The 24,111-nt window shown below is 49.4% G+C and overlaps 1 protein-coding gene across 1 annotated transcript; it reads left to right on the top strand.

The window, feature by feature from the left end:
• Positions 1–25: 25 nt before the first annotated feature.
• LOC8037062 (flavin-containing monooxygenase 5) lies at positions 26–22,502 on the top strand. The gene is made up of 5 exons (XM_040208430.1): positions 26–399; positions 3,097–3,436; positions 4,020–4,286; positions 5,062–5,448; positions 21,969–22,502. Exons 1-5 carry the CDS (start codon positions 41–43, stop codon positions 22,296–22,298), a joined length of 1,683 nt encoding a protein of 560 aa, XP_040064364.1. The 5' UTR covers positions 26–40; the 3' UTR covers positions 22,299–22,502.
• Positions 22,503–24,111: the final 1,609 nt, after the last annotated feature.

Here is a 24,111-nt window from a genome sequence, read left to right as displayed (position 1 = left end):
TATCGAAGGTAACGAAACGGTCTACTGAAACTCTCTAAGCATGACGACGACGACGACGAAATACGATCTGGTCACTTTTTGCACGGGATCTAAGATGGCGCAGAACGGGAGAAACGACGAAGCCAAGCGCCGCCTGGTGGTCGTCATAGGAGCCGGCAGCAGCGGCCTCCCGTCCATCAAGTCTTGTCTGGAAGAGGGCCTGGACGTGGTCTGCTTCGAGCGAACCGAGGGCCTGGGCGGCCTGTGGCGCTACCGCGAGGTGCCGCTAGAGGGCGTGGGCAGCGTGGCTCGCAACACGGTCCTCAACAGCTCCAAAGAGTTCTCGGCGTACAGCGACTTCCCGCCGGGTCCGGAGGCGCCCAACTACCTCCACCATGCCGGGATGCTCGAGTACCTCCGGTGGGTCGTACCGCACACACACAAAACAAAAACAAAAACAAAAAAAAACTTTCAGCCTTTTCACTTTGGTGAAGAAGGAAGACCAGCGAAGCTGTACTATGGTGGAATTGAAGTAATGGCCGTCCGCAAGTCGGCAAGCCAGAGTGGAAAGGTTGGAAAGGTTGCCGCGATCTATGAGCGACGATGGCCAGCAGACAACCGACAAACACAACACTCTGGACAGCTACCGCCATCTATGAGCGACGGCGGCTACCAGAGTGTTGTGTTGACATTTGGTACCGGGCACGACCCCGAGGAACCTAGCCCTTAATAGCTTCGCTGTAAAAAAAAAAAATAAAAAAAAAGTGTGAGTTTATTTTTCTACAGGACACAAAGACAGCCAATCACGGTGAATAATACCAGGTCCCAGAGTATTTCGCAGCTCATAAATAAGATTAGATCTATCTTTGTGTCAGTAAAAGAATCACGTTTACAGATATTAGGTATCATACGAAGGTCAAAACACGCACAACGGGCCCTTAAAAGATAACTGCGTTTTTTTATAGTAAGTTTTTTACTATGTTACAGTAATCTATTGTACATATGTACATATGTATTTATTGCGTAATCGCTTCTCTCACCGTGTATTTTTTTTGTGCGTGTACGGCAACTGAGAGTATTATTCATGGTGTTATCATTTTATATTTGGATGTTATTCATCATTCATACTGTACATTACTTGATCTGAAGTAGCCGGTCCCAGCATATGGGACCAAACTCTTCAACTCATCAAATAAACATTGAATTGATTGAAGATTAGATCTGAAAAATAGGGGATGTGCGCAGGGACCATGCAGCATGGCGTTTCGCTTGCTTGTTGTCCTTGAGCTCACTGCAGTTTTCAGACCTGCTAATCGCAATCTGATCTTCGTCAATCGCATTGGATCCTGCTATTGTTCGCCTTGATCGAGTGTCTTTGTGTTGTGCAGAGAAGTAAACTTGCAGACCATTTTTTAGAGAGTTGGCGGCATTCGCTGTGGACCGCTTTAATGAGCACACTCGTCTCTCTCACGACGAGATATAATGTCATACTGACGACACATGGCGTCACGGTCAGAGAGTTTCCCACGTAATGGCGAGGGCAGTGATTTCGTAGGAAATTAATTACCATCGGCATGCAGTAATAAACTTCCTCCCCTCCCATCTCTCCCCCCCCCCCCCCCCCCCTCCAAAAAAAAAAAAAGAAGAAAAAGAAAAGAAGAGAATAAACACCTCAAGCACCGCAATAAAAGAAAGTTCGGCACCTTGCGGAATGACATATTCCACCTTCATCTGTTGAATTAGATGCATCATTAGGTGCATCTTAGATTCGCTTCATTATTTTATCAAGACGCTTCAAAGGCCAAAAGCAGCGGTTCTTCCTTCGACAACAAAATCTTGTAAAAACTACCTCGCGCAGCGCTCGAATAATGTGCAAAACTTAAGTTTATTTTCTTCATGTGACAACCATGATAATTCCAAATCTGGGGACAAATTACAAAATAATAATAATTAGAAAAATAAACAGACAATTACACACACCGTCTTGTTTTGAGACGGCGTATTTCCGGTCTGAGGCCAACCTATACGCAAACACAAACACCGAATCAGACGAAAGAAGTTTAATGCATGATAAATGTGCAATTCATGCAAAGGTGCAAGCGAGCTGGACCAATGTCCCCCTTGTTCCCCTTCTCCGGGGATTATTATCGTCTTTAATGCATGTCGAAAACATTTCACCAAAGGGACTATATAATGCTTTCGCATTCCCACACGTAAGCAGTCTTAAGTGTGTCTGCCGAATTTTGTTCGCAGTCTCCGGGTTATCATTATAGAATTTGTTCACAAGCTTGCCTGTTTTTTTTTTTTTTAATTTTCACTTTCATCATATTAAGTTAAATAAGTTAATTTAGTCCTTCATATTGCGGGTATCCATGGAAGCTGACAGGACTGTTAATTTGTTTAGTGCGCTGGCAGCAAGTTTTTACACCGTTCATGTACGTTGCCATGGCAACTGTTCTTATAAAAACGACACCATTACTGCCCCCTCCCCCCTTTCCCTTCCTTCAACATATCCCACTGCATGCTGCATGCGCGAATGGAGAGCTGCAAGAGCGTGCTTCATGTTTTAGGTATACACGATATGCAGTTGTTCGCGCGAAGTGCAACCATTATTCGGACCAACCTGTTCGTGTCTGTTAATGGGGACTTTTAGCGACCCGTTACCGTTTTCTGCGGAATATTTTCGAAACCCTTGAAGCATGCTTATAAGAGCGTCCCCGCAGTGACATCGTGACCGCGGGGGGCAGGGGGTCGTGCACTTAAAAGGAGGCTTCAAAGGCTCCAGTATTGTGCAGTACCCGGAACAGGGTAACGGTTTGCTAAAAGTCCCCGATTTCTCAATAAGTCTCACCGCTAATACATCGTACAAAAAAAAAAAAAAAAAAAAAAAAACGGAATTTGTTGCAGACATGTTGAAAGCGCTATCTGGGACACATCATGTTCGAAAACATGTTTACCTCATACATTACTACGCTTCGAAGCATGCCTGCAGACAATGTTTGTATGGTGTATTCGCAGTGTGAACGCGGCTGGACACTTGACCAATCAGAAGTTGAGTGTCCTCTGTCCAGCGAGGTATCATATTTACCGGTCGTTACCCGTATTCCGTCCGCACAGTCTCTACAGCGAGAAGTTTCGCCTGGAGCCCCACATTCGCTACAACCACCTCGTCACGTCGATCCGGGAGACGGACGACTGCCGCTGGACAGTCCGCGGCACGGACACGGTGTCCGGGACACCGTTCGAGGCGACCGCGGACGCCGTGATGGTGTGCAGCGGCCACCACGCCGTCCCCAAGCTGCCCAGCTTCCCGGGACTGGACGAGTTCGCCGGTCGCGTCATCCACGCCCACGACTATCGGAGGGCGTCGGCCTTCGAAGACCGCAGGGTTCTCGTTGTGGGACTGGGAAACTCCGGCGGGGACATCGCGGCCGAACTCAGCTACGTCGCCGCGCAGGTGAGCGGTAAGCTGGAATTGCCGTCTGGGGAGGATCCGATTGTCGGACATCAGGTAAATATATCATTGTTTTGCCGTTCCCGATTATATTAGGGAAGCCAGGCTGCAGGTGAACTCGGGGACACTGTCATGGAGCCCACTTTTCATCCGTGACCGAAGAGATATGAAGCACGGTTGAAGTTTAAACAGCAGTAAATCGATTACGCAGCACTTGACGCGCACATATGTTTGCCCTCATAGTAACGCGCATCTGTGGCATGAGATGAAGTAAAGAACAAGCAGTAATGAACTCCCAGTACAGAAATCTACAAAATAAATAGAAGAGCTGGAGGGCCAACGCCTTGACGCACAGGCAACAAGAACGTTTCCCCGCATCAACCGCTTGGGGCGCTTTACATGTCCGCCAACGTCTCTGTCGTGTGAACTGGTTATTCAATATTAGCTAGAAATGACTGCTTCATGTCACTTCCTCGCGTCTCCAGTTTCACTTGTCCTATGTCATAGCCTATGTGCATGATGCCATTGGGAATCAGTCGGGCTTTGGTTCAGCGAAATGGAAACAATCTCCGCACCACGAGCGCAGGTGTACGTGAGCACCCGACGGGGCACGTGGGTGGCTCCCCGGCTGGGTCCGCACGGCCAGCCGATGGACCTGACGCTGTGCACCCGGGCGCTGAACACGGCCCGCAGCCTGCTGCCGTTCGACCTGACCGCAAGGGCGTACGAGCACAGGCTAAACAGGCACTTCGACCACAAGCTCTACCAGCTTCAGCCGAGCCACAGGGCGCTGGACCAGCAGCCCTTCGTCAACGACGTCCTGCCGGCTAGGATACTCACGGGAACCATTCAGGTGAGCAGCCCTTGCGTCAGGATATGCGCAGAACACGGAGGTCTAGTAAAAGTCGATAAAACACGCACCAAGGTAGATATTGCGACGTTTCACTATACCTATATAGCTTCTCGGTGGATCCATCTTTTGAAGAAGTTGTAGTTCCTGAAGCGATCAGACTGCTTGCTGCCGACGTTTCGCTAACAGGCTTCAGATATTCAGGGACTTAATTCGGTGAAACAACCAGGTCTCTTAGCGAAGCCTCTGCTGCTGCGAGTCTGAAGCTTACAGAATATGGCTTTCAAAGTTGTGCTGCTACCGAGTCGTAAATAACCTGAACGGCTTCAGCGGAGCACGGAATGTAAAAAACTTTAAAGAGAAACAAAAACCACAGGGGTGAACATTTAGTTTTCGTGAACTAGAAAAAGCCGCATCGATTCGAACCGATTGAACGGCGAAGGCTGTGACTACTCCGTTTCATAACCAGCGCCACCGCCCTGGCTTGACGTCAGAAGCAGAAGCTGATTTATAGACTACAGTATAAAAGGACACTAAAGCTGCTGTCCTACTCGTACAAAAGACACGGCGTCCGCTCGCTGCAGACATGGTGATTGAATTATCTGCGGGGCACGTCTCAAGCATGGTCGAAGCATGTTTTCTTCACACGTATTTATGTTTACAACACGTCTGCAGACTGTCTTTTATGCGATGTAGTAGCGGTGGGAAGGCGGGTTGAACAAGCGATCGAAGCCAGCGAATCCGGATAAACGACGTCGGCGAGTGCGCATGCCTGCAGATCCGGGGCAACGTGTCCCGATTCAGCAAAGATTCGGTCGAGTTCGAGGACGGCTCCCGGGTCGCGGTGGACGACGTCATTCTGGCCACGGGCTACGTCAAGAAGTACGCCTTCCTGCCGGAGGACGTGGCCGCCTGCATCACCGAGGGCCGCGTCGAGCTCTTCAAGTTCATCTTCCCCGCGGGCAGGCACCGGCCGCCCGCTATGGCCTTTATAGGACTCGTGGACCCCATCGGGAGCTTCTGGCCCGTGGCCGAGATGCAGGCCCGCTACGTGTCCAGAGTCCTCAGCGGGAAGCTAGACCTGCCGGACGCGCAAAGGCAGGCCAAGGAAGCGGCCAAGAGGGCGTCCGTCCTTGCCGTCGACAGCGACCGCTACGCCACGCAGGTAGGTATATATATATATATATCCACACATATATATATATACAGTGTTTTTTTTTTTATTCTTACACATTTGTTTAAAAAAAAACCGTGAAAGCTACACTAATGCGGTTTGTGCAGCTGGGTTATGCGGCCGGGCGGACATTATGTGGGTGGCTAATTTTTGCGATAAGTCGGCTAATTAATTAAAACTTGTTTATTAACTTTTTAATTAGTGGAAATAGACATATGGTTTCAATTAGAAACTTATAGAGCATCATCGAAAACCACGAAATCAACCGTTTGTGGAAGGATATAACGCCGGGGAAGCATTTTACAGCATTCTGTAAAAACGCTCCATTTGGGCGCGTTTCTAGATTTCGGTTTCTTATCGGAGCGCATCATGGATGGATGGATGGATGAATACGGCTGAGCCCTTTGGATCGGGCGGTAGCTTACGCCACCTAGCCATTTTGTTTTACCATTTAAGCTTAGAATATTTAAATGTGAAATCTATATTCACTTCGCAGTGCAAAGAAAGTGAGGCTATGAAACCCCCTTGCCATCAGCGAATAAGAAAATACCTAGTTTTCTCTCGATTTCTGCCACCATTCACTTAATCTTTGCTTGGTAATCTCTACAGTCTTGAAATCCACTCTCCCTTCGCTGTCTCTAAAACCCAATGACTTTATTAAATCTATGTTGTCTTCGGTAGGCATTGGGTGAAGCCCTTTACAGTAAAGTATCAAGTGCTCAGCCGTCTCGTTCTCCTCTCCACAAGCAGTGCACACTGTATCAATTTCCTGGTACTTCACTCTGTATGTTCTGGTTCGCAGAACACCCGTTCTTGCCTCAAACAGCAATGAGCTTCCCCTAGAATTGTCATAAATGCTTTCTTTGGCAATAACTCTTTTGTTTAATCTATAGCTTTCCAGAGCCGTCTTTGTCTGCATTCCCTCTAGCCACCGATCTCTTTCTGTGGCCTTAACTTTCTTCTTAACTGAGACTTGCTCTTCCGTATCTTCGCTATAGCCCAAAAACTTTCCTCTTAATTTCCTAGTGCGCTGTCTCCACTTGGTGTCTACACTCCTCATGTATAAATAGCTGAAAACCTTTCGTGCCCATTGCTCCCCGTCCATTAGCCTCAACCTATCCTCAAATTCTACCTTGCTCACCGCTTCCCTGCTCTCAAATGATGCCCATCCCATGTCTCCTTGTACTCCCTGGTTTGGCGTTTTGCAATGTGCCCCCAAAGCCAGTCTACCTACTCCGCGCTGTTTTATTTCTAGTTTCGCATGCACTTCGGATTTCATGCATAGCACTGCGTTTCCAAAAGTCAAGCCAGGCACCATGACCCCTTTCCAAATCTCTCTCACCACCTCATACCTGTTGTAATTCCAAAGTGCTCTATTTTTCATTACAGCTGCATTTCTGTTGCCCTTACCTATTATATACTTTTCATGGTCTCTGAGATATTCTGCACCATCACATATCCATACTCCTAGATACTTGTATTTACTAGCTCTCTCAACTGTAATATTCTGTATCTTCAGCCTCTCAACTTCATCCTCGTTAAAAATCATGACTGCCGATTTTTCGCTACTGAATTCTAAACCTAATTCCTCTCCTTCCCTACCACAGATGCTCATTAATTCCTGCAACTCTGTCCTGTTGTTAGCCATTAGTACAATATCATCCGCATACATCAATCCCGGTAAGGATTGCTGAATTTTTTGGCCTAGCTTACTGTAAGAAAGGTTGAACCCAAGCCCACTCTTCTCTAGTCTATCCTCCAATCCTCTCAGATACAACATAAACAGCAAAGGCGATAACGGGCACCCCTGCCTAAGGCCTCGTCTTATCTCTATTTTCCCTGTCGCCTTTCCTTCCCATGTTATAATCACCTTGTTATCTTTGTAAATGTTCCTTAATAGTGCTGTTAGTCCTTCATCTAGGTTTAAGTTCTCCATTATGTCCCACAGGTTTCTTTGGTTCACATTGTCATAGGCACCCTTGATATCCAGAAATGCCAGCCAGAAATCACCGCGCCCGCGGTCCTGCTCCCCAGTGGCTGAGACGCGCAACAGGCGTGCGGCGTACTTCCCTTTATTCTACGAGGGAGGCGAGGAGGTGGCTTCACGCCGCGACCACCGGGGAGCAGGATTGCGGGCGCGTAGATGCGCTCCGATAAGAAACCGAAATCTAGGAACGCGTCCAAATAGAGCGTTTTTACAGAACGCCGTAAAATGCTGCCCCGGCGCTATATCCTTCTAAAAATAGTTGATTTAGGGGTTTTCGATGATGCTCAGCAAGTTCCTATTGGAACAATATGTCTATTTCCACTAATTAAAAAGTTAGTTAACAAATTTTAATTAATTAGCCGACTTATCGCAAAGATTAGCTACCCACATAATGTCCGCCCGGCCGCATAACCCACCTGCAGAAACCGCATTAGTGTAGCTTTCACGTTTTTTTTAAAGAAATGTGTAAGAATAAAAAAAAAACACCCTGTATATATATATATATGCATTAGTCCTCTTTTTGCTGTTAAAAGTGATCAAGTACAATATACTCTTTTTCAAAACCCCGTCAAGCAACATTGGTGGTCGCCATCTCATCCTGGCCAGAGCCGTTTATACTGAGAGAGTTTGGCTAATGGGCGGAGCTTGATGCCCGCTAGAACCAGCGGATTTCGCGATAATTCAAAATGGCGTTACTTCTTTGTCTTCTTTATTCCTGAGAAATCGCATAGAGTTCCTATAGGTCAGAGCCCCAAAATGGCGGACGGAAGTAGTCATCCCCCGGTGGATTGGATTGGATTGGATTGGATTTGGGGCTAACCCCTTTGTATCGGGGGATCTCAGCAGCGCTGGATCTAGCCTGGCTAGTAGCTACACTAGCCAAAAACGTAGTTGTGTTCTTTTGCTCTCCTCCACCAACACTCCAGTCTCCTCTTTGTCACCTCCACTGGCTGCGAGCTATCGGCGTCGTACTGTTCGTCAACGCCCCGGAAACCCAGCGCCACCGCCATGTCTGGTTCGTACGTCACGTCCGGCTTTATACCCGTGCATTCCAGTATGACGTGTTCCGCCGTCTCGTCTGCTCCCTGCGCGCACATGACGCACTTCACGTCCATGTCCATGTACTTCGCGCGGAAAACGCGGGTCCGCAGCATGCCGCCTCGGGCGTCCGAAAGCAGTGCACTGCCCTTGCTGTTGTCCATGAAAGGTATTCGCTTCACCTCCTGTTTCTCCCTGGCATACAGGGCCAGCGCTGGTTTCAGACGTGCCGCTTCCGCCCATCGCCGCGTCTCGCTCTCGATCACCCTCGTGCGGATGCTCTGCTGCAGTTCCGGCTGCTCCGCGGCTGGGTAGAGGAGTGGGCCGTTGACCTCGTATCGCTGTGCCAGCTGGCGCGTCCGTCGCACCCACCGGGTTGGGACGGACCGAAGATGTACATACTTGAAGACCTGTCTGGCCCAGCGCTCTTCGCTCATCCGGCTGAGGCGTCGCTCGAAGTCCAGCTTGGCTCGGGCCTCCCTGGCCTCAAAACCGGACCAGCCCATGTCTCCTTGGACGGCTTCGTTCGGTGCTGTTCGGCTTGCTCCCAGTGCCGACCTTCCCACCTCCCTCTGACGGACCTCGAGGTATTGCCTGGTACCTGATGACAGGCACAACACTGAGTTGCCAAAAGTGAGCCCCGGCACCGCCACCATCTTCCAGACCGCTCGGGTTACCTCGTATCGGTTATATCCCCAGAGGGCCCTGGCCGTTGCTATGCCCTTGTTCTTCCTGCTCTTCGCCTTGACCTTCGTCTCGTGCTCTAGGAGGTAGTGGTGTCCCTTCTGTAGGTTTACACCCAGATATTTGTAGTGGTCCACCCAAGGTACAGGATTGGCTTGAATGGACAGGTTGGCGGTCCCGTTTTCCTCTGCTGCCCCAAAGGCCATCAGCCCAGATTTGTGCGAACTGAAACTAAGCCCCAGGGCCTCTCCCATTGCACCACACTCGTTCATGAGCCCCTGCAGGCCCTGCAGCGAGTCCGCCATCAGCACCATATCGTCGGCGTAGATGAGTCCCGGGAGTTTTCCTCCCTTCCTTTCCCCGCCTTCCGAATATTCCAGTGAGAAACCCTCCCCACTCTCCTGCAGCCGCTTTTCGATTCCTGCTATGTACAGCATAAACAATAGCGGCGACAGCGGGCAGCCCTGTCTCAAGCCCTTGGAGCAGGTCACTGGATGTGTTGTCTCCTGCTGCCACTGTGCCACCACCGTCGTCCCTCTGTACACTTCTCGCAAGAGGTCTATCCACTCTCTGCAGAGTCCCCGCTCTTCCAGCTGCGTCCACAGTTTTCGATGTTCGACCGTGTCGTAAGCCTTGCTGATATCGAGAAAACAGAGGTAAAGGGGGCGGTTCTCCTTCTGGGCAATCTCGATGGCCTGCGTCAGCACGAATAAATTGTCCTCAAGGCGTCTCCCCCACCGGAACCCATTCTGCAGCTCCCCCAGGACTCCTTCTGCCTCTGCCCATGTCTGCAGTCGGTCTCGTATTATTTGTGTGAACACGCGGTAGAGTACCGATGTGATGGCTATGGGGCGGTAGTTTCCGAGCGTTGACTTTTGCCCTTTTCCCTTGTAGATGAGTCTGAGTCTTGAGGTTCGCCACTCCTCCGGCACCCATCCCTCCTTCAGGATCTGGTTGAGGATCTCGCGCAGCAGTGCTCTCGTCTCTGGCCCCAGCTCCTTCACCAGCCTCATTGGGATTTCGTCCATTCCAGTGGCTGTGGTTCCTCCTATCCTCTTGACTGCTCTATTTAACTCCCTCTCCGTGATTTCCTCTCTGCTCGGTTGCTCCTGCAGTTCGTCCTCCGTCTCCCCCTCCTCACTGTCCATTTGTCGGCTGTCCCCTGTGAACATGTCCCCTATCCACCTCTCAATGTACCGGTTGGTCTTTCCAGGGTCCAGTTCCTTTCCCGTTGCATCGTCTTTGATTACAGCATCCTCCCTGGGTCGACCTGTTTGGCCCTGTACATGTCGCCAGAACTTCAGTGGGGCCTCACGTCCTGCCTCTCTCAGTTCTTCCAAAAATCTCTTATCTACCTTGGCCATTTTGCTTTGAATCAAAACTGTCACCTCTATTTTCCTGCTCTGGTACTCCCTCCATTCTCTTGAATCTTTCTGTAGGGGGGCTTTCTTCTCCTCCTTTCGTTTTCTGATGGTCCCTCGCAGAGTCCTGTTTGCCAGTTGCCTTCTTGTAATGGCCTCCTTCACCTCCACATCCCACCATCGTTTTCTCCTCCGCTTCCCTCGTGTCGGTCGTTTCAGTTTTTCCAGGTGGTCCTTCCACCACCGCATGAGGTTCCCGTACGTCTCCACCTGCCTGGTTTCCACCTCTTCCTCCAGTTTCTGCGCAATGGTTTGTGCTTCTGCTTGCGTTATGTGATGTGGTCTCATAGGTTCGCTGACTGTCTTTTCCGTCGGCTTTCCTCCGAAAGTGATCAGCAATCTGTTGTGATCACTTCCCAAGCTCTTGTCGCCTTGCTCGTCTATCTCCATGTAGTTCAGTTTTTCATACAGGTCCGGGGACACCAGGCAATAATCGATTGTAGAGCTCATCCCTCTGGCCGTCCATGTCGTCTTTCCTATGCATTTATCTTGTGTGTTGACGATTACCATATCCAGGTGTTCCGCCATGTCCTGCAGCAGCTTTCCATTACCGTCTGTTCTCCCATCAAACTCCTCTAGGTGTCCGTTGAAATCGCCTACCATAATGGTAGGTCTCCCAATGTTGTGATAGTCTTTTTCAATGCACTTGATTAGCTTGATGTTTGTCTCCCTGCTGTCTGCCCCCGTCCACAGGTACACCACTGCCACTGCCACCTTTCTCCCCGCCAGTGTCCCCGTCAACCACATGTGCTCTCTGCACTCTGGACTTTCTCTTTGCCAGCCTGGCCCGCTAAAGCATCCTACCCCCCCTCCCCTTCTCTCACTGTCCTTTCTGTTTACCCCATCCCAAAAAAGCCCTTCGCAATCCGGGGGTCTTTCTTCATCTCTGAGGTGGGTTTCTGTGACTGCGAACATTCCAATCTTATCATCTTGTAACTTCTGAAAGGCCTCTTCCCATTTTCCTGCTTTCCTTCCTCCCTGTAGGTTTAAAAAGGCAATCTTCACTTCCCTCTTTTTCTTTTTTGCTCGTCTGTTTTTCCTTCTTTCCCGGTCTGGTGCCTTTTTGTGTTTTCCGCCTCTCGTGTTTTTGCAGGCACCATCCCTCCTACTTTCTCTTCTTAGTGGGCATGTCCCTGTGGGGGACACATCCTCTGGAGTTGTTCCTCGAGTCGCTGTAGTCTCTGGTCCAGAGTCAGCCTGCCTTCCATTCTTTCCTGTCGCCTTTTCATCGGTGTCACGCTTTTCCCCTTGCATTTCAGTCCTAAAAAACTCTTTAGTCTGTTACCCAGTGCTTGTTCCTCTTCAATTGCCGCATCTCTGTTGTAGCAGCCATCTTCCATGTCGTTTCCCGTTCCTGTGTTCTTTACCACCTCCACCCTCGGTCCCAGCTGCTGGCTGATCTCTCTTGATAGCCTGTTCCACTTGGCGCACCTCTCTTTAAGTGGGTCCCCCTTGTCTTTGATTTCTGGGACTTCATACACCATAAAAGAATGTTTCGGGGCTCTCGTGGTCCAGTCCTCAAGCCGTTTCCCTAGCTCCGCTGCCATTTCTTCCACCGATTCTTCACCTTGCACGTCTGTCACTCCCGCATGTATGACCACCACTCCTGCCTCTGCATTCCATATTTTCCCATCCCTCTCTGCTCTCTCGAGTGACTCTCTCAGTTGTGCTCCCGGCTTAGTTGCAAAGTGAACTTTCTTGTCGTAATCTACCACCTTCAGTGTGGCTCTCTTTATCTTGAAGGCATTGGTGTCCCCTACCACTAAGACTCTCTTGTCCACCTTCTTCTCTTTGTCCTGTTTCTTTGTCCCGTCATCTGGGTCTGCTCTCTGCCTCATGAGGGCCTCCTTGTAGTTCCTGTGCTGGCTTCTTTGTGTTTGGCCTCCAGTCGTCTGTCTCCCCTGCTCCTTATCCAGATCTCCACTTCCCGTCCGTTCTTGGGAAAAGCTAACTGTCTCTTTCCCGTCTGTGTGGTATGTCATCTTTTCTTTGACCCCGTTTCTCGGTTCCAGCTGTTGCGGCGCGTTTTCAGCCCCGTTGACCGTCATTTGCTCTGGTTCACATGACTTCATCCATTCATTAAACATCTCCCCTAATTTTTCTCTCTTGTTCCTTTCCTCCTGCATTATTGCTTTCAGTTTCTCTTCCGTCGCTATTCTCAAGGTTCTCTCTTCTTCGAGCTTCGCCAACATCCTACTTTCTATGGCCGCTCTCTCTGTCTTTGCCTCCTCCAGCTTCACTCTCATTGCCTCTCTCAAGGCATTAACTTGCCGTTCGATCTCCTCCTCCAAGGTGATTCTTCTCACCTCATTTTCCTTGCACTCCTTACTTTTGTATGTACTGTTCTCCGCCTCCGTGCATGATTCGAACGGTGTCTCGCTGATATCCACCCATTTTTCACAGCCTTCGCACTCCACTGACGCCTTGTCTCGCTTTCCCCTCTTCTTTGCCTTTTCCATTTGACTTTGACTGGTTGTCATTGTTTTCCTCCATGGAGTCATGATGTTAGGTGTCTCCCTTGCCTGGTTTCCGAGACGCCCCAGCCACCACCGCCAGATTCCGTCGTTTAGCCGTGTCGAAAAAACACTCGCGCCCTACGCCCGGTTGGTAGGCCTAACGGGTCGTTGAGCGCTCCGGAGGAAGGGCTTCTTGATCGCCCCCACGGTAACGGCTCCGCGCCGAAACCAAGTGGTCCGCTGGTAGCGGTCTCGGTATGCCTATACACCTTCTGGAAGATATCCGTCGCACTGCCACCTTTACACTAATCGGCAAAAAAACATTTTACCCCGGCGGTTTCAAAACGCCGCCGACCCCTATATCCTAAATGGTCAGACTACGCTGCTGTGGTTGCCAGGCTGTCAAAATCTCCTTAAGATGGTCAAACTCTCTCAGTATATACGGTTCTGATCCTGACGATGTCCCACACCGCCTGGTGATAGTTAGGGAGAGAAATTTGGCTCAGAAGGGCGGGAGGAACCATATTGTCACGAATGACGAAGTGACGAGCAAGGAATAATTGAGGGAACTGAAACGTTTAATGTGGCGAACTTGTGCCCCCCCCCCCAAAAAAAAAAAAAAAAAAGGAACAGAATATTACAACAGAGCGTCGCGGGCGTCGAAGTCGGCGTAACAGCAGGGTCGAACGCTGGGACGAGACTGACCCCGGCTAGTCACACGGAGCACCTTTTGTACCGGCGTGGGTTTCTGAAACATTCTGCCTAGAACGTTCGGCGCGTAGAACATTCGTAACTTGATGAGACTAGAAAGTTCTCGACCTTGCAAGAACGACAAGCAGAAAGAATAAATGAAAGAACATTCCGCTACCTGGAATCAACCCAGATCTTCCGCGCGACAGTCAAGCGCAATAACCACACGGCCACGCACGCCCTCACTCGGTGAAGCACGTGGCAATATGTTTGTCTTTTTAGACTTCGACCAGGCGGCGCAAGCTACCGCCCCTTTACAAAGGGTACATCTATTAACATTCATTCATCTATTGGACACGAAACGTGTGATTGGATCCGAGCCCTGGCCGAACGCATATGTAGCACTTATTTTTTGATACGAGCTGAGCCGAGTTCACGCCGTACGCTGACGAGTCCTGTGTCCAATGCACGCTCAGAGTCACGGTGGAAGAAACACATCCACAAACAATTGTGAACTGGATGAGCATCGTACCGGCGTCCGGTCGTGTATCACTACTGCGTGGTGCACATTTAAAGCCCACTGGCTAGCGGTTGTACTGCACTGGCTAAATTTCTCATCTACAGCGGGTGACTCGTCGTAACTTTTAAATGGCTGACTAACTCCACGCTGTATAAATATCCACACAACCCCAATTATTATGTGGGCTCATCTAGTTGGCACGGCAGCTACTAGATGACACGCACAATTTTGAATAGGATCTACAGCCCTGTACCAGCTAGGTAGCTGAGAATTGAGCTCCCATCTCGATTGACAATTTTCACGGTTCCTGCAGTTTGGATCCTCATCAATAGTGCTACAGAGATTTCGAACAACATCCGGCACTCCTGGGTATCACTCTCGAAGAACGCCTATTCGTATTTTGCCATCGGCAACCAAGAGCTTATCACCGCTGCTTTAATCCGGTCTAGAAAATGGCGGCGAAGATGAGGGTTGTGGATCTCAAGCGGGAGCTGAAATCAAGGAATCTACCTAAAAAAATTGGGTTGTGTGTGTGTTTATACAGCCTAGAACTTGGTCTGCCTCACAGGGGCGACGAGTCTCCCAGCTGTAGATGAGCAATTTAGCCAGTGCGGTCAACCGCTAGCCTGGGGTCTTTAACGTGCACCACGCAGTAGTGACACACGACCGCACGCCGGTACGATGCTCATCCAGATCGAAACTACCTACTGTCGGCACGAAGAGCGAATTGCTTGAGCGCTTGCAAGCCGCCACGGAATGCCCCGAGGATGTGCCGGCTGGTGTAGAGTGGGAACCAGCATCACTGGAAAGTCATGAAGACACAAGCGCAGACGCACCGCTACCTGACACATCGCGACCCTGACAGAGGCATAGCTCACACCCGGTTGCTCGACGCCTGTGAAACGGAGTGTCCAAGGACATTAGACCGACCATACCCAGGGACTGCTATCGAGGTGAGCCAAGACACTAGCCTTTTTCACCGCTCCGGAGTCGTCGACCACGACAGTTCTCCTCGTTCGGCCAGCAGATTTAGACATCGACCAGAGTCTGATCAGCTCCATCGAGACGATGACTGGTTTGAAGGTCAAGGCGAACAGAGATGATACAATGAATGACGCAGTAGAAAGGACGTATGCGCGAAGATTAAAGGAACGAGAAGCATGAACGAAAGAATACAGCGGATTGAAGACGGAGCAAGAAGGGATGGCCCGAATCTGCGGGCGGAAATATGTGATCTTCGAGACAAGGTAGCTGAACTAGAGCTACGGGTATAAAAATAGGAGAAAATGTCGAGAAACCCTAGCGCTGAAATCGAGCTTAACAAACTTGCGGCTGAATCAATATGTGAGGTAAGAAATTCTACAGATCCGGGGGATAAACAGAAGATGAGGCTTCGGGGGGAAGCCACCGACTTAACTCGATGTCAGCAGAATGGAATCCCCTCCGCACTGAGTAACCGCTCATTCACACTGGAAGCCGATCCGCGTTCGCAAAGCGGTAGCGAACGCGGTTGTATAAAGATCCAGTACAATTGCACGCGCACTCGATGACATCAAGTGCGCGTGCAATTGCACTGGATCTTTATACAACCGCGTTCGCAACCGCTTTGCGAACGCGGATCCGCTTCCAGTGTGAATGAGCGGTAACACTGGAACACAGTGCGGCAATGACGAATTCCAAGAAATCCCTCTTAATTCCGAAGCTCTCAGAGACAGCATGGTCAAGTTCGGCCCGGAGAAACATGTCCCCGATATCGCAGAGCAGAGAATGTACAGCATACAGCCGACCAATAAAGAAGAGCAGATGAGACCTTTGCGTGGATACAACGAGAAATAATTATCGTAAGAGATGGCAATGTCGCACGGACTGCTAAGTATAGCTCATTGAGGAGATCAGAGGCCCCTAAAGCTTAGAGTTTGTAATGAACAGGACAGCCACGACGCAGGTGGTGCATGAACTGCTCGAGACGTATGAAGAGCAGGCTTGAAACACGCCACGTCTGCATATACTAGATATGGGCGCAAATGACATACTCAGGGATGAACAACGGGACGCAATAGTGGAGTGTCTGAGGATGAAATGGACCAACCGCAAAGAATCTTTGGCGATCTGTTCAGTGCCAGAGAGAGACTGGAGAGGCAAACGAATACATGCGGCGACCGTGCTACTGAACGCCAGGCTGAAGCAACTATATGCAAGAGCATCAAAGTAAGGTTCATCGACCTAAGCCGTGAGCTGACAAGCAATGGAGCAATGCACAAGGACGGACTCCAATATGGCGAAGAAGATATCCGAGTCGTGACAGAACGACACGGTGCTGTGGCAAGCCGTTTTTTAATGTCTCAGAAGAAGGGACAAAGTCGGACGCCAGTATCAAAGCGATCCGTGGCGATATTGGAGCTACCCACGAGTAGGACACACAGAAATGTTGCCGAAAAAGCGCGCCACTTACGACATCCCAGGGATGACTGTTGGACCCCCCCCCCCCCCCCCCCCCCCCCATATCGGAGTGCCTCATGTCAGGAATCTAAGAGTAAATACTCAGATGGATGGACACCAACCTCCGCTGATCAACAGACCGGCGTATACACTGCAACCCCAAAGCGGACAACTGTCCCAGGTGCATACTTTTCCCGAGATACGGGCACCCGTTGTTCCTGTACACCAGAGCGGTGGGATGACAGGGTCCAAGGTGGTCGTGCAAGACAGAGAGAGTTCTCCAATGTCAACTGTTAGAATGAGTCCACCAGCATAACAAGAGTCACCCCTGTAACCTGGCCACGTCCAACACCAGGCATACATGACGGCGCTGGAGTTCGCGCCAATGGTGAACCGCTTAGTCCGCAAACAAATGGCGGGAATGCAGTGTTAGGGGGTATGGGTAATAGGCAAACTGGGGACTTCTGAAGTACCGCTGCCTTCTGATGAAACAAGACAAAAAGCAAGTGTCATCGTTTTTTTTTTTCTTTTAATTTGAATGGTGCAAGGCGTCAACGGAAGTGGAATGAGATGCATATATATAATGCGCAGTGAACAACAATTCTCTTTGTCTGGGATTGCTGAGACTTACTTGCGTGACGCTGAAGAGCCGCGGGGATCCTTCATGGTGCTGGGCTGGGTGTTACAGGGTGTAAGGCAACCGACGGGTAGGAGGTGTGGGCTTACTATTGCATCCGAAAGGGCAAGCATGGGTCAAGAAATTTGAAACGTGTCGGGAACACATATGGGTGCAAGGACAAGTTGAGAACGCACCGACAGCGGTATTTTTCATTTATCTTTTGGTGGGAAATAACAGGGAAGATGAAAACAAGGCCATACTAGACTGCGTTCGACACGACGTCCAAAATCCGAAGCCGGCTCCCCTAACACATAATCGTGGGATAGCAAAGATCACTGCGGCGGGACTGCTCGGTTGAGTATGGTTGCCTTGTGGTCTCGTCGAACCAACTGTGCAAGACACTCATGGCTTCTGTGCGGGGTCCGGCGGGGGTGGGGGTCTCGGGGTCCTTCTTCCCAGTTTGTCCTTCCTCGGTTGTTTTCTTGGTGGCGCCCAGGTTTATTTTCCCCGTAGATTAGTTCCAAATTGTCTTTTTATATGAAATTCCCTTTTGATCCAAGGATCCAATTTATGTATATGAAATTGGCTTTAAGTCTGCGGTGCGAAAGCGGGAGCGGACGCAGGGGACAATTATTTTTCAGTCTTTTACAGCAGTCCCAAACTCAAAATCTGTCCGTTAAAAGAAATTAGATTAGCGTATAAAGGGGGATTCACCCCCTCGTCACTCAATGGGAAAATTTCGCTACACAAACCTGCGTTGCAGGAATGCACCAGAGTATTGAATATTTTTTAGGTTCATTATGAAGATAGAATGAAGTTCGTAAGACCCTTGGATTTTTTTCCTCAGAGGGCTGAATATTTTAAATAAAATCCGGGAATATGAACATTGTGTTTGGTTTGAGCGGATTACGAGAAAATTTGAGAATAAAATATCTGAGATCACAAAAGTGACAAAACGTACTTGACGCGTCTCCTATCTTAATTTTAAAACCCTTACGGGGAAGCCTAAATGTCTTGGTATTAGCGTATTTCTGTAAATAAATTTGATAGGGCCGTTTTCGTTAGACTTATTTTCAATGGGTTCAACGAGATGGCGACACCAGTACCAAATGCCCCAAGCCAGAGAATTTGTTGTTGTTGCTGCTGTTTCCACCAGCTTGCACGTACGAGGACTCGTGGCACGAGTCCTTTGCATGACACCACCGATATCAGTTTTGCCGTTTTACCGGAGAATGGTCTACGTGAGATTTATGACTGCTAAACCCCACAAGAAATAGGACCAATGCAAAGCGACGCATGTATGACAAGCTAGTGATGCCATCCACGTGCTGTGTCTCGCTGCCGCGCGACGAGCTTTCACTTTCAATTTTAGGGTGACAGCGGCCGATGCCACGGCCTTTGCAACCAATCTAGCGGTAAGAACCTGCCACGCAACCTCGCACTCCGCGAGTGCGTAGGTCACACCAAAATTCCTCCCGCCCTCACAAAAAAAAAAAGAAAAAAAAAAAAAGAAAGTGTGTTATAGTTTTTTTTATATCTCACAAAGCCCTACAGTTCGACGACGGAGTCATAGAGTTCCCGGTCGCAGACTTGGAGCGCGAGGATCTGGTAGCAGAGAGGATTTCTGGTATTCAGCGCACAGCTTCTGCGGCGACGAAGACCCGAAACATGGTTTTCAAACCCGACGAGAAAAGAAGCGGTCGCACGAAGAACGCGTGGAGCACGAGCGTACATTCCATCGCTTGGAACAACTGTGTTTTGGCGTCTCGCCGCAGCGGGGCGCCCGTTACATGCCTCTTCTTTCATCCGCTCTCTACCGCACTACCTGTTCACTTTTGGCGGCCGCGTCTCGTGGCGATCTGCCAGGCTTTGTCGGTACAGGGGAGGCTATGGGTGCGTGTATGTTTATACAGCCTTGAACTTAGCCTGACTCACGGGGCGACTTGTCTCGATGGAATCGAGACAAGTCCCCCGTCGAGCCACCACATCCACCGAGCCATTACATCCATCGATGGATGTAATGGCACGGTGGATATACTAGCTCGTTGGATGTGTTGACATGTGTATGGATGCAGCTGCTCGATGAATGTAGTTGCCCGTTGGATGTAGTTGCTCGTTGGATGTAGTTTCTCGATGGACGTAATTGCTCGTCCTCCCTGTCATGACACCTCACGTGCCATTACATCCGTCGTGCTAGCGCATCCATAGAAGCCAAGATAGCCACCATTGGGCTTTTTGCATTATCGCATTCTTACGCGGAGAGCAAGTTCGCATACTTCTTTTGCAGGGGTTGTGGTGACGTCAGAACGCCGAGCTCTGACTGGTTCTGAATAAAAGATAGTGGGTAGACCTCAAGGCAGCTTGCTTTGAGGTCCACCCAGTATCCTTCATTCAGAGCCAATCAAAGGTCGGCGTCTTGCTGACGTCACAGCAACCCCTGCGCAAGAAGCAGACGTCTTGCTATCCCCATTGGTTCGGGAGCAACAAGGAACAAACGGTAATCCCCAGAACGTTAGTATATCACAATTAAATTCTGTAAGACATTCAGATTTTTTTTTCTCAAAGAGAAATAAGTGGTGTGATTGTGTGTACCATCCTAATTTTATAATAAAGTTTATATATAGCTAATTTTGAGGGCGAAAAAAGCAGCAAAAAAGCTGACGATGCGTCTTCGACTTTGGAGACGCCGAGGGCCGCAGAAGATGCATGTCGCACAAAGGGCCCTTTTCGATTTTGTGCATTCAATTCAGCTTATGACTCTTCAAAATAATGTGAACACTTATGCAGCATAGTTAAACGAAGAAATAAACCTGCGTGATTGATAGATGAAATGGCATGTCGTTGGAAGAAGCTGCTCGATGGATTTGATGGCGCGGTGGATGTGATGGCACGATGCATGTAACGGCATGATGGATGCAGTGGCTCGTTGAATGAACTGGCCAAAATTGGATGTAGTGGCACGATGGATGTACTGGAACTATGAATGTACGGACACGATGGATCTAAATGCACAAAATTGGTCGTAACTGCACGATTGATGCAATGGTGCGATGGATGTGTTGGCCCCAAGCCCTTGTTTCCTAGGTGTTGATGAGCAATATAGCCGGTGCAGTACAACCGCTAGACAGGGGTCTTTAACGTGCACCACGCAGTAGTGATACACGACCGCACGCCGGTACGATGCTCATCCAGATCGAAAAGGGCATAGGGTGGGGATCGAACCCAGAATCCCTGGGTTCTGCAGCGCGTGCTTTCGCTCCACGTGCTCCGAGCTGGTGTGCGCTAGCCCCCCTCGGCCACTGTTTAGCGGAAGAGCGACTAATTCATAACGAATGCGCGGAATTGTTAACATTCATTTTCTCCTCTTGCGCAAATTGGATGAGTTAATAAATGTATGGCCTCATTAAAAAAAATATACGTGCATGCAATAAATTGAAGATTGGAAAAACAAAAACGGTGTATTATATATATTTTTTTTACTTTACATGAGACTTATTTTGACCACGCTGAGATCAACTCAACCTCGAGCTCATGTTTGAGGTTGAGTGGACCTCAGCCTCAAACATGGAAGGGGCGGCGCAACAATGTTTTTTTTTTTTCTTTGTAAATACCGCTTAGAATGATTCCCTGGCGTTTATAACCTATAAAATACCCGTTCATTTTCTTCCTCGCAAAAGTCGCAAAAAAAAAAATAAATTAGAGAAAAACGAGCAGCGTTCGCTCCCTCAACTCAAAGCCAGAACAATCGGGCACGTGATCTGGAGCCGATTATATGCCGCCAGTGTTGATTATAGACACGCGGTGGGGTTGGCAAGGCACAGGACACGCGCTGAGTTCCAGACATTGTTATGGTTCGGCTATTGTCGTCATTGCAGCCATTGGACACTTGCCACCACCCACATGCTTCTCGAGCTATCGGTTAGCACGGGCCCAAATCGAGTGCCCACGCAATAGTCGGGTCCAGTGTATGGGCCGCATTCAAATATCGTCACTGGAGGATACTGCGATCCCCTATTTACGTCATCAAGCTTTGCGAAGGAGAGATTGAATGACAACGCTCCCTTTTGTCTTTGAAATTACACCGTAACAGAGGAGTTTCTCGGCCAGTGGCGTTGCGTGCGAGTATCCTCGAGTCCCACTAGTGGCAGTAAGCTCGTGTAAAGTGAAAATTCCAATTGAATATCATTGCACCGCCCCTTTAAAATCACACTGGACATGGCACAAGCAAGTAAAGCTGGCAGGCGAAAATTGGAAGGAGCCTCCTGGACCTGGAAGGTGAAAAGTTGCAGCCGACGCTTCGCTACGATGTTTCGCACTGAAGATAATAAATCCGTCCAAGTAAAGAGTTGCCTTAAAGTTATTACCCCGGAAAGTGATGATTGACCCCTGAAAGTGACCATTAAAGAAAAGGATTGAAGAGGATTACAAAAAAGAAAGTAATTTATTATTACACCATAGCACCAATCTGAAAATAAGGCCTGACGAAACCTCAAAATGTAGAGTGGAAACGTTTTTCCCGCTGCAGGCCCTCGATTAGCAACCTTGCCGAAATTATGGCAAATATTCTTCTTACCCTTTATCTGACACACTTGTAGGTATTCTTCATCTTTATCAACCTCCAGTATACGCATAACGATTAACCACGCGTCCATTTCAGGTCCACTGGATCGCCTACATGGACGAATTGGCCAGCCTAATCGGAGTCAAGCCCAACCTGAGCCTGATGGCCCTCAAGGACCCAGCCCTGTTCAGGCGCTGCTTCGCCGGGCCCTGCCTGTCCTACCAGTTCAGACTGGAGGGACCGCACGCGTGGGCTGGAGCGCGCGACGCCATCTTGGGTTCCCCGGCTCGCGTCGCGTCGCCCCTGACGCCGCAGACGGCCCCGGAAGACTCCATGGTGCGCAGGGTGGCCACTGGAGCCTTGGACGTGGTCGCCAGCTGCGGCATCATGATCGCGCTGTCGTACGCTATCTCGCTCGCCATTTGATGGATACGATGTCCTCCGCGACAACCAAGGCGCTTATTCACGTCGTGGGCTGCCCTCGAGGATTAGAGGGCGGTTGTAACACGGTACAAGGAAAAGGGACGCGGCACCTTGGATTCCTTCCTCGGCTCAAACATGCTCGCTAACCTGCATTAAACCTTCACATTTCCGGCTGATAAACGACGATAAAAACCATAGTTGTATTCACTGATTGCCCCATCCAAGCCCGTGCGGTCATGCCCCGATAGGGCAAGAAGCGTGGGGCATCTCCTTCGGATGACCAGTTTCCTGCGCACCTTCGTTGCCTTCTATTGTTCTTTGGCTTCCACCGCACTGCAGACCAAGGGGTTAACGGGCTTTCACTCCGAGATGCGACGCCATGATATTTACGAAAGGTCGTTGAATAAAACGCCAGTATTGCCCGATGCATTCAAAACAGTTTATTGTGTGCACAAGCATACATCAATAAAAATTACAAATTTGTAGGCAATCCGGCTCACGTACTAGTCAGTTCGTTCTATGGAAGGACTCCAATCATTGAAATCCTGTCAACGTAGTTGAGAACATCTTGAAATGTCGGAACTGCATTCGCCAAGTAGCACGAAAACATAGCCATCTCCTCTTGCAGCAGCTTGTTACGTCTGGTCCCTTAAACCGCCGGTGCAGACATCCCGCGAGGGCATCCAAGAGGAGGGCCTGGATCCTGTTTTGCGAGGAACGCTAGACAACTTGCAGGAACTGTATGAATTCACCAGGGTCTGGATGATGAGCCATCAGTTGGCTGTGCCGTCTGTTATGCCACCCTTCCACCATGTTGGTGGTGCGTGGTCCATCGATCTCAAACTCAGATGTCTTTGGAGACTATGTTTGAAAGCCAGAAGCTGTTCTGAACAGCTTGCGGCTTGGGCAAATTGCTCCCCTCCGGAAGCGTCCAGTGGAGGTACCTGTGGCCGAGCAACGCGCAGGTCCCTGGCGAAGGCGAATTGTATCCTTCCCGGAACCGTCATCGCAAAGTACAAGCGGTATCTTATAAGTTATTTATTTATTTAGTTCATTGTGCCTCAAAACGACCGAAGACTTTGTATGAGGCACTTAAGTACAAGAAAAAAAAATAATGCGCCCAATTTATAACACTAGGCATACACCACGCATACAACCTTATAGAGAAAGGCTAAAACGATATGATAGCTATGTGCACAGGAGTGAGTCAACTCCAGGTTTTACTTAAGCTAGTTGATACATACTTGAATAGGATCAGCTGAACAAATACACCGCCGCGCCGCAGCGGTGTGTATGTCTTTTCCTCTCACGGTTTTTCAAATTTGTAATTGTTCAGCTGACCCTATTCAAGTATGACTCAACTCAACAAAAATAATAAATATATCTTCCAACTTTTCAAGGTCCCGGGCTTTCAAGCTTGCGGATGGATGTTCTGACTCGATGGACGTTTTGACTCTATGGATGTTCTGACTCGGATGGATGTCTTGACACGTTGGATGTTTTGACTCTATGGATGTTTCGACTCGGATGGATGTCTTGACGCGTTGGATGTTTTGACTCTCGTGTCACGTGACCTAATGAATGTTTTGACTCGTGATGTCATGACCCGTTGGATGCTTTGACCATAAGCGGCTGCCAAGATGCATCTGTATATTATAGGGTTGGCTGAATTTCGGAAGAGCGGGAAAGGGGGGAGGGGGGACGGTGCTGATATTCATGGGAACGCTAAGTCTGATATTCATGGGAACGCTAAGAACTGTATTGTTGCTGCACGGACACGAAGCAGGAAATTACGAACAATAATGCTGGGGATGAC

This window comes from Ixodes scapularis, unplaced genomic scaffold (assembly GCF_016920785.2).
Source record: "Ixodes scapularis isolate PalLabHiFi unplaced genomic scaffold, ASM1692078v2 PGA_scaffold7__128_contigs__length_106722199, whole genome shotgun sequence".
NCBI lineage: Eukaryota > Metazoa > Arthropoda > Arachnida > Ixodida > Ixodidae > Ixodes > Ixodes scapularis.
This window is presented reverse-complemented; position numbering and strand designations above follow the sequence as displayed.

Coding starts and splice junctions, on each gene's coding strand:
- LOC8037062 (XM_040208430.1), top strand. CDS start 41: ATGACGACGACGACGACGAAATACGATCTGGTCACTTTTTGCACGGGA. Junction 3,437..4,019: donor TCAGCTACGTCGCCGCGCAG/GTGAGCGGTAAG, acceptor CCACGAGCGCAG/GTGTACGTGAGCACCCGACG. Junction 4,287..5,061: donor TACTCACGGGAACCATTCAG/GTGAGCAGCCCT, acceptor GCATGCCTGCAG/ATCCGGGGCAACGTGTCCCG.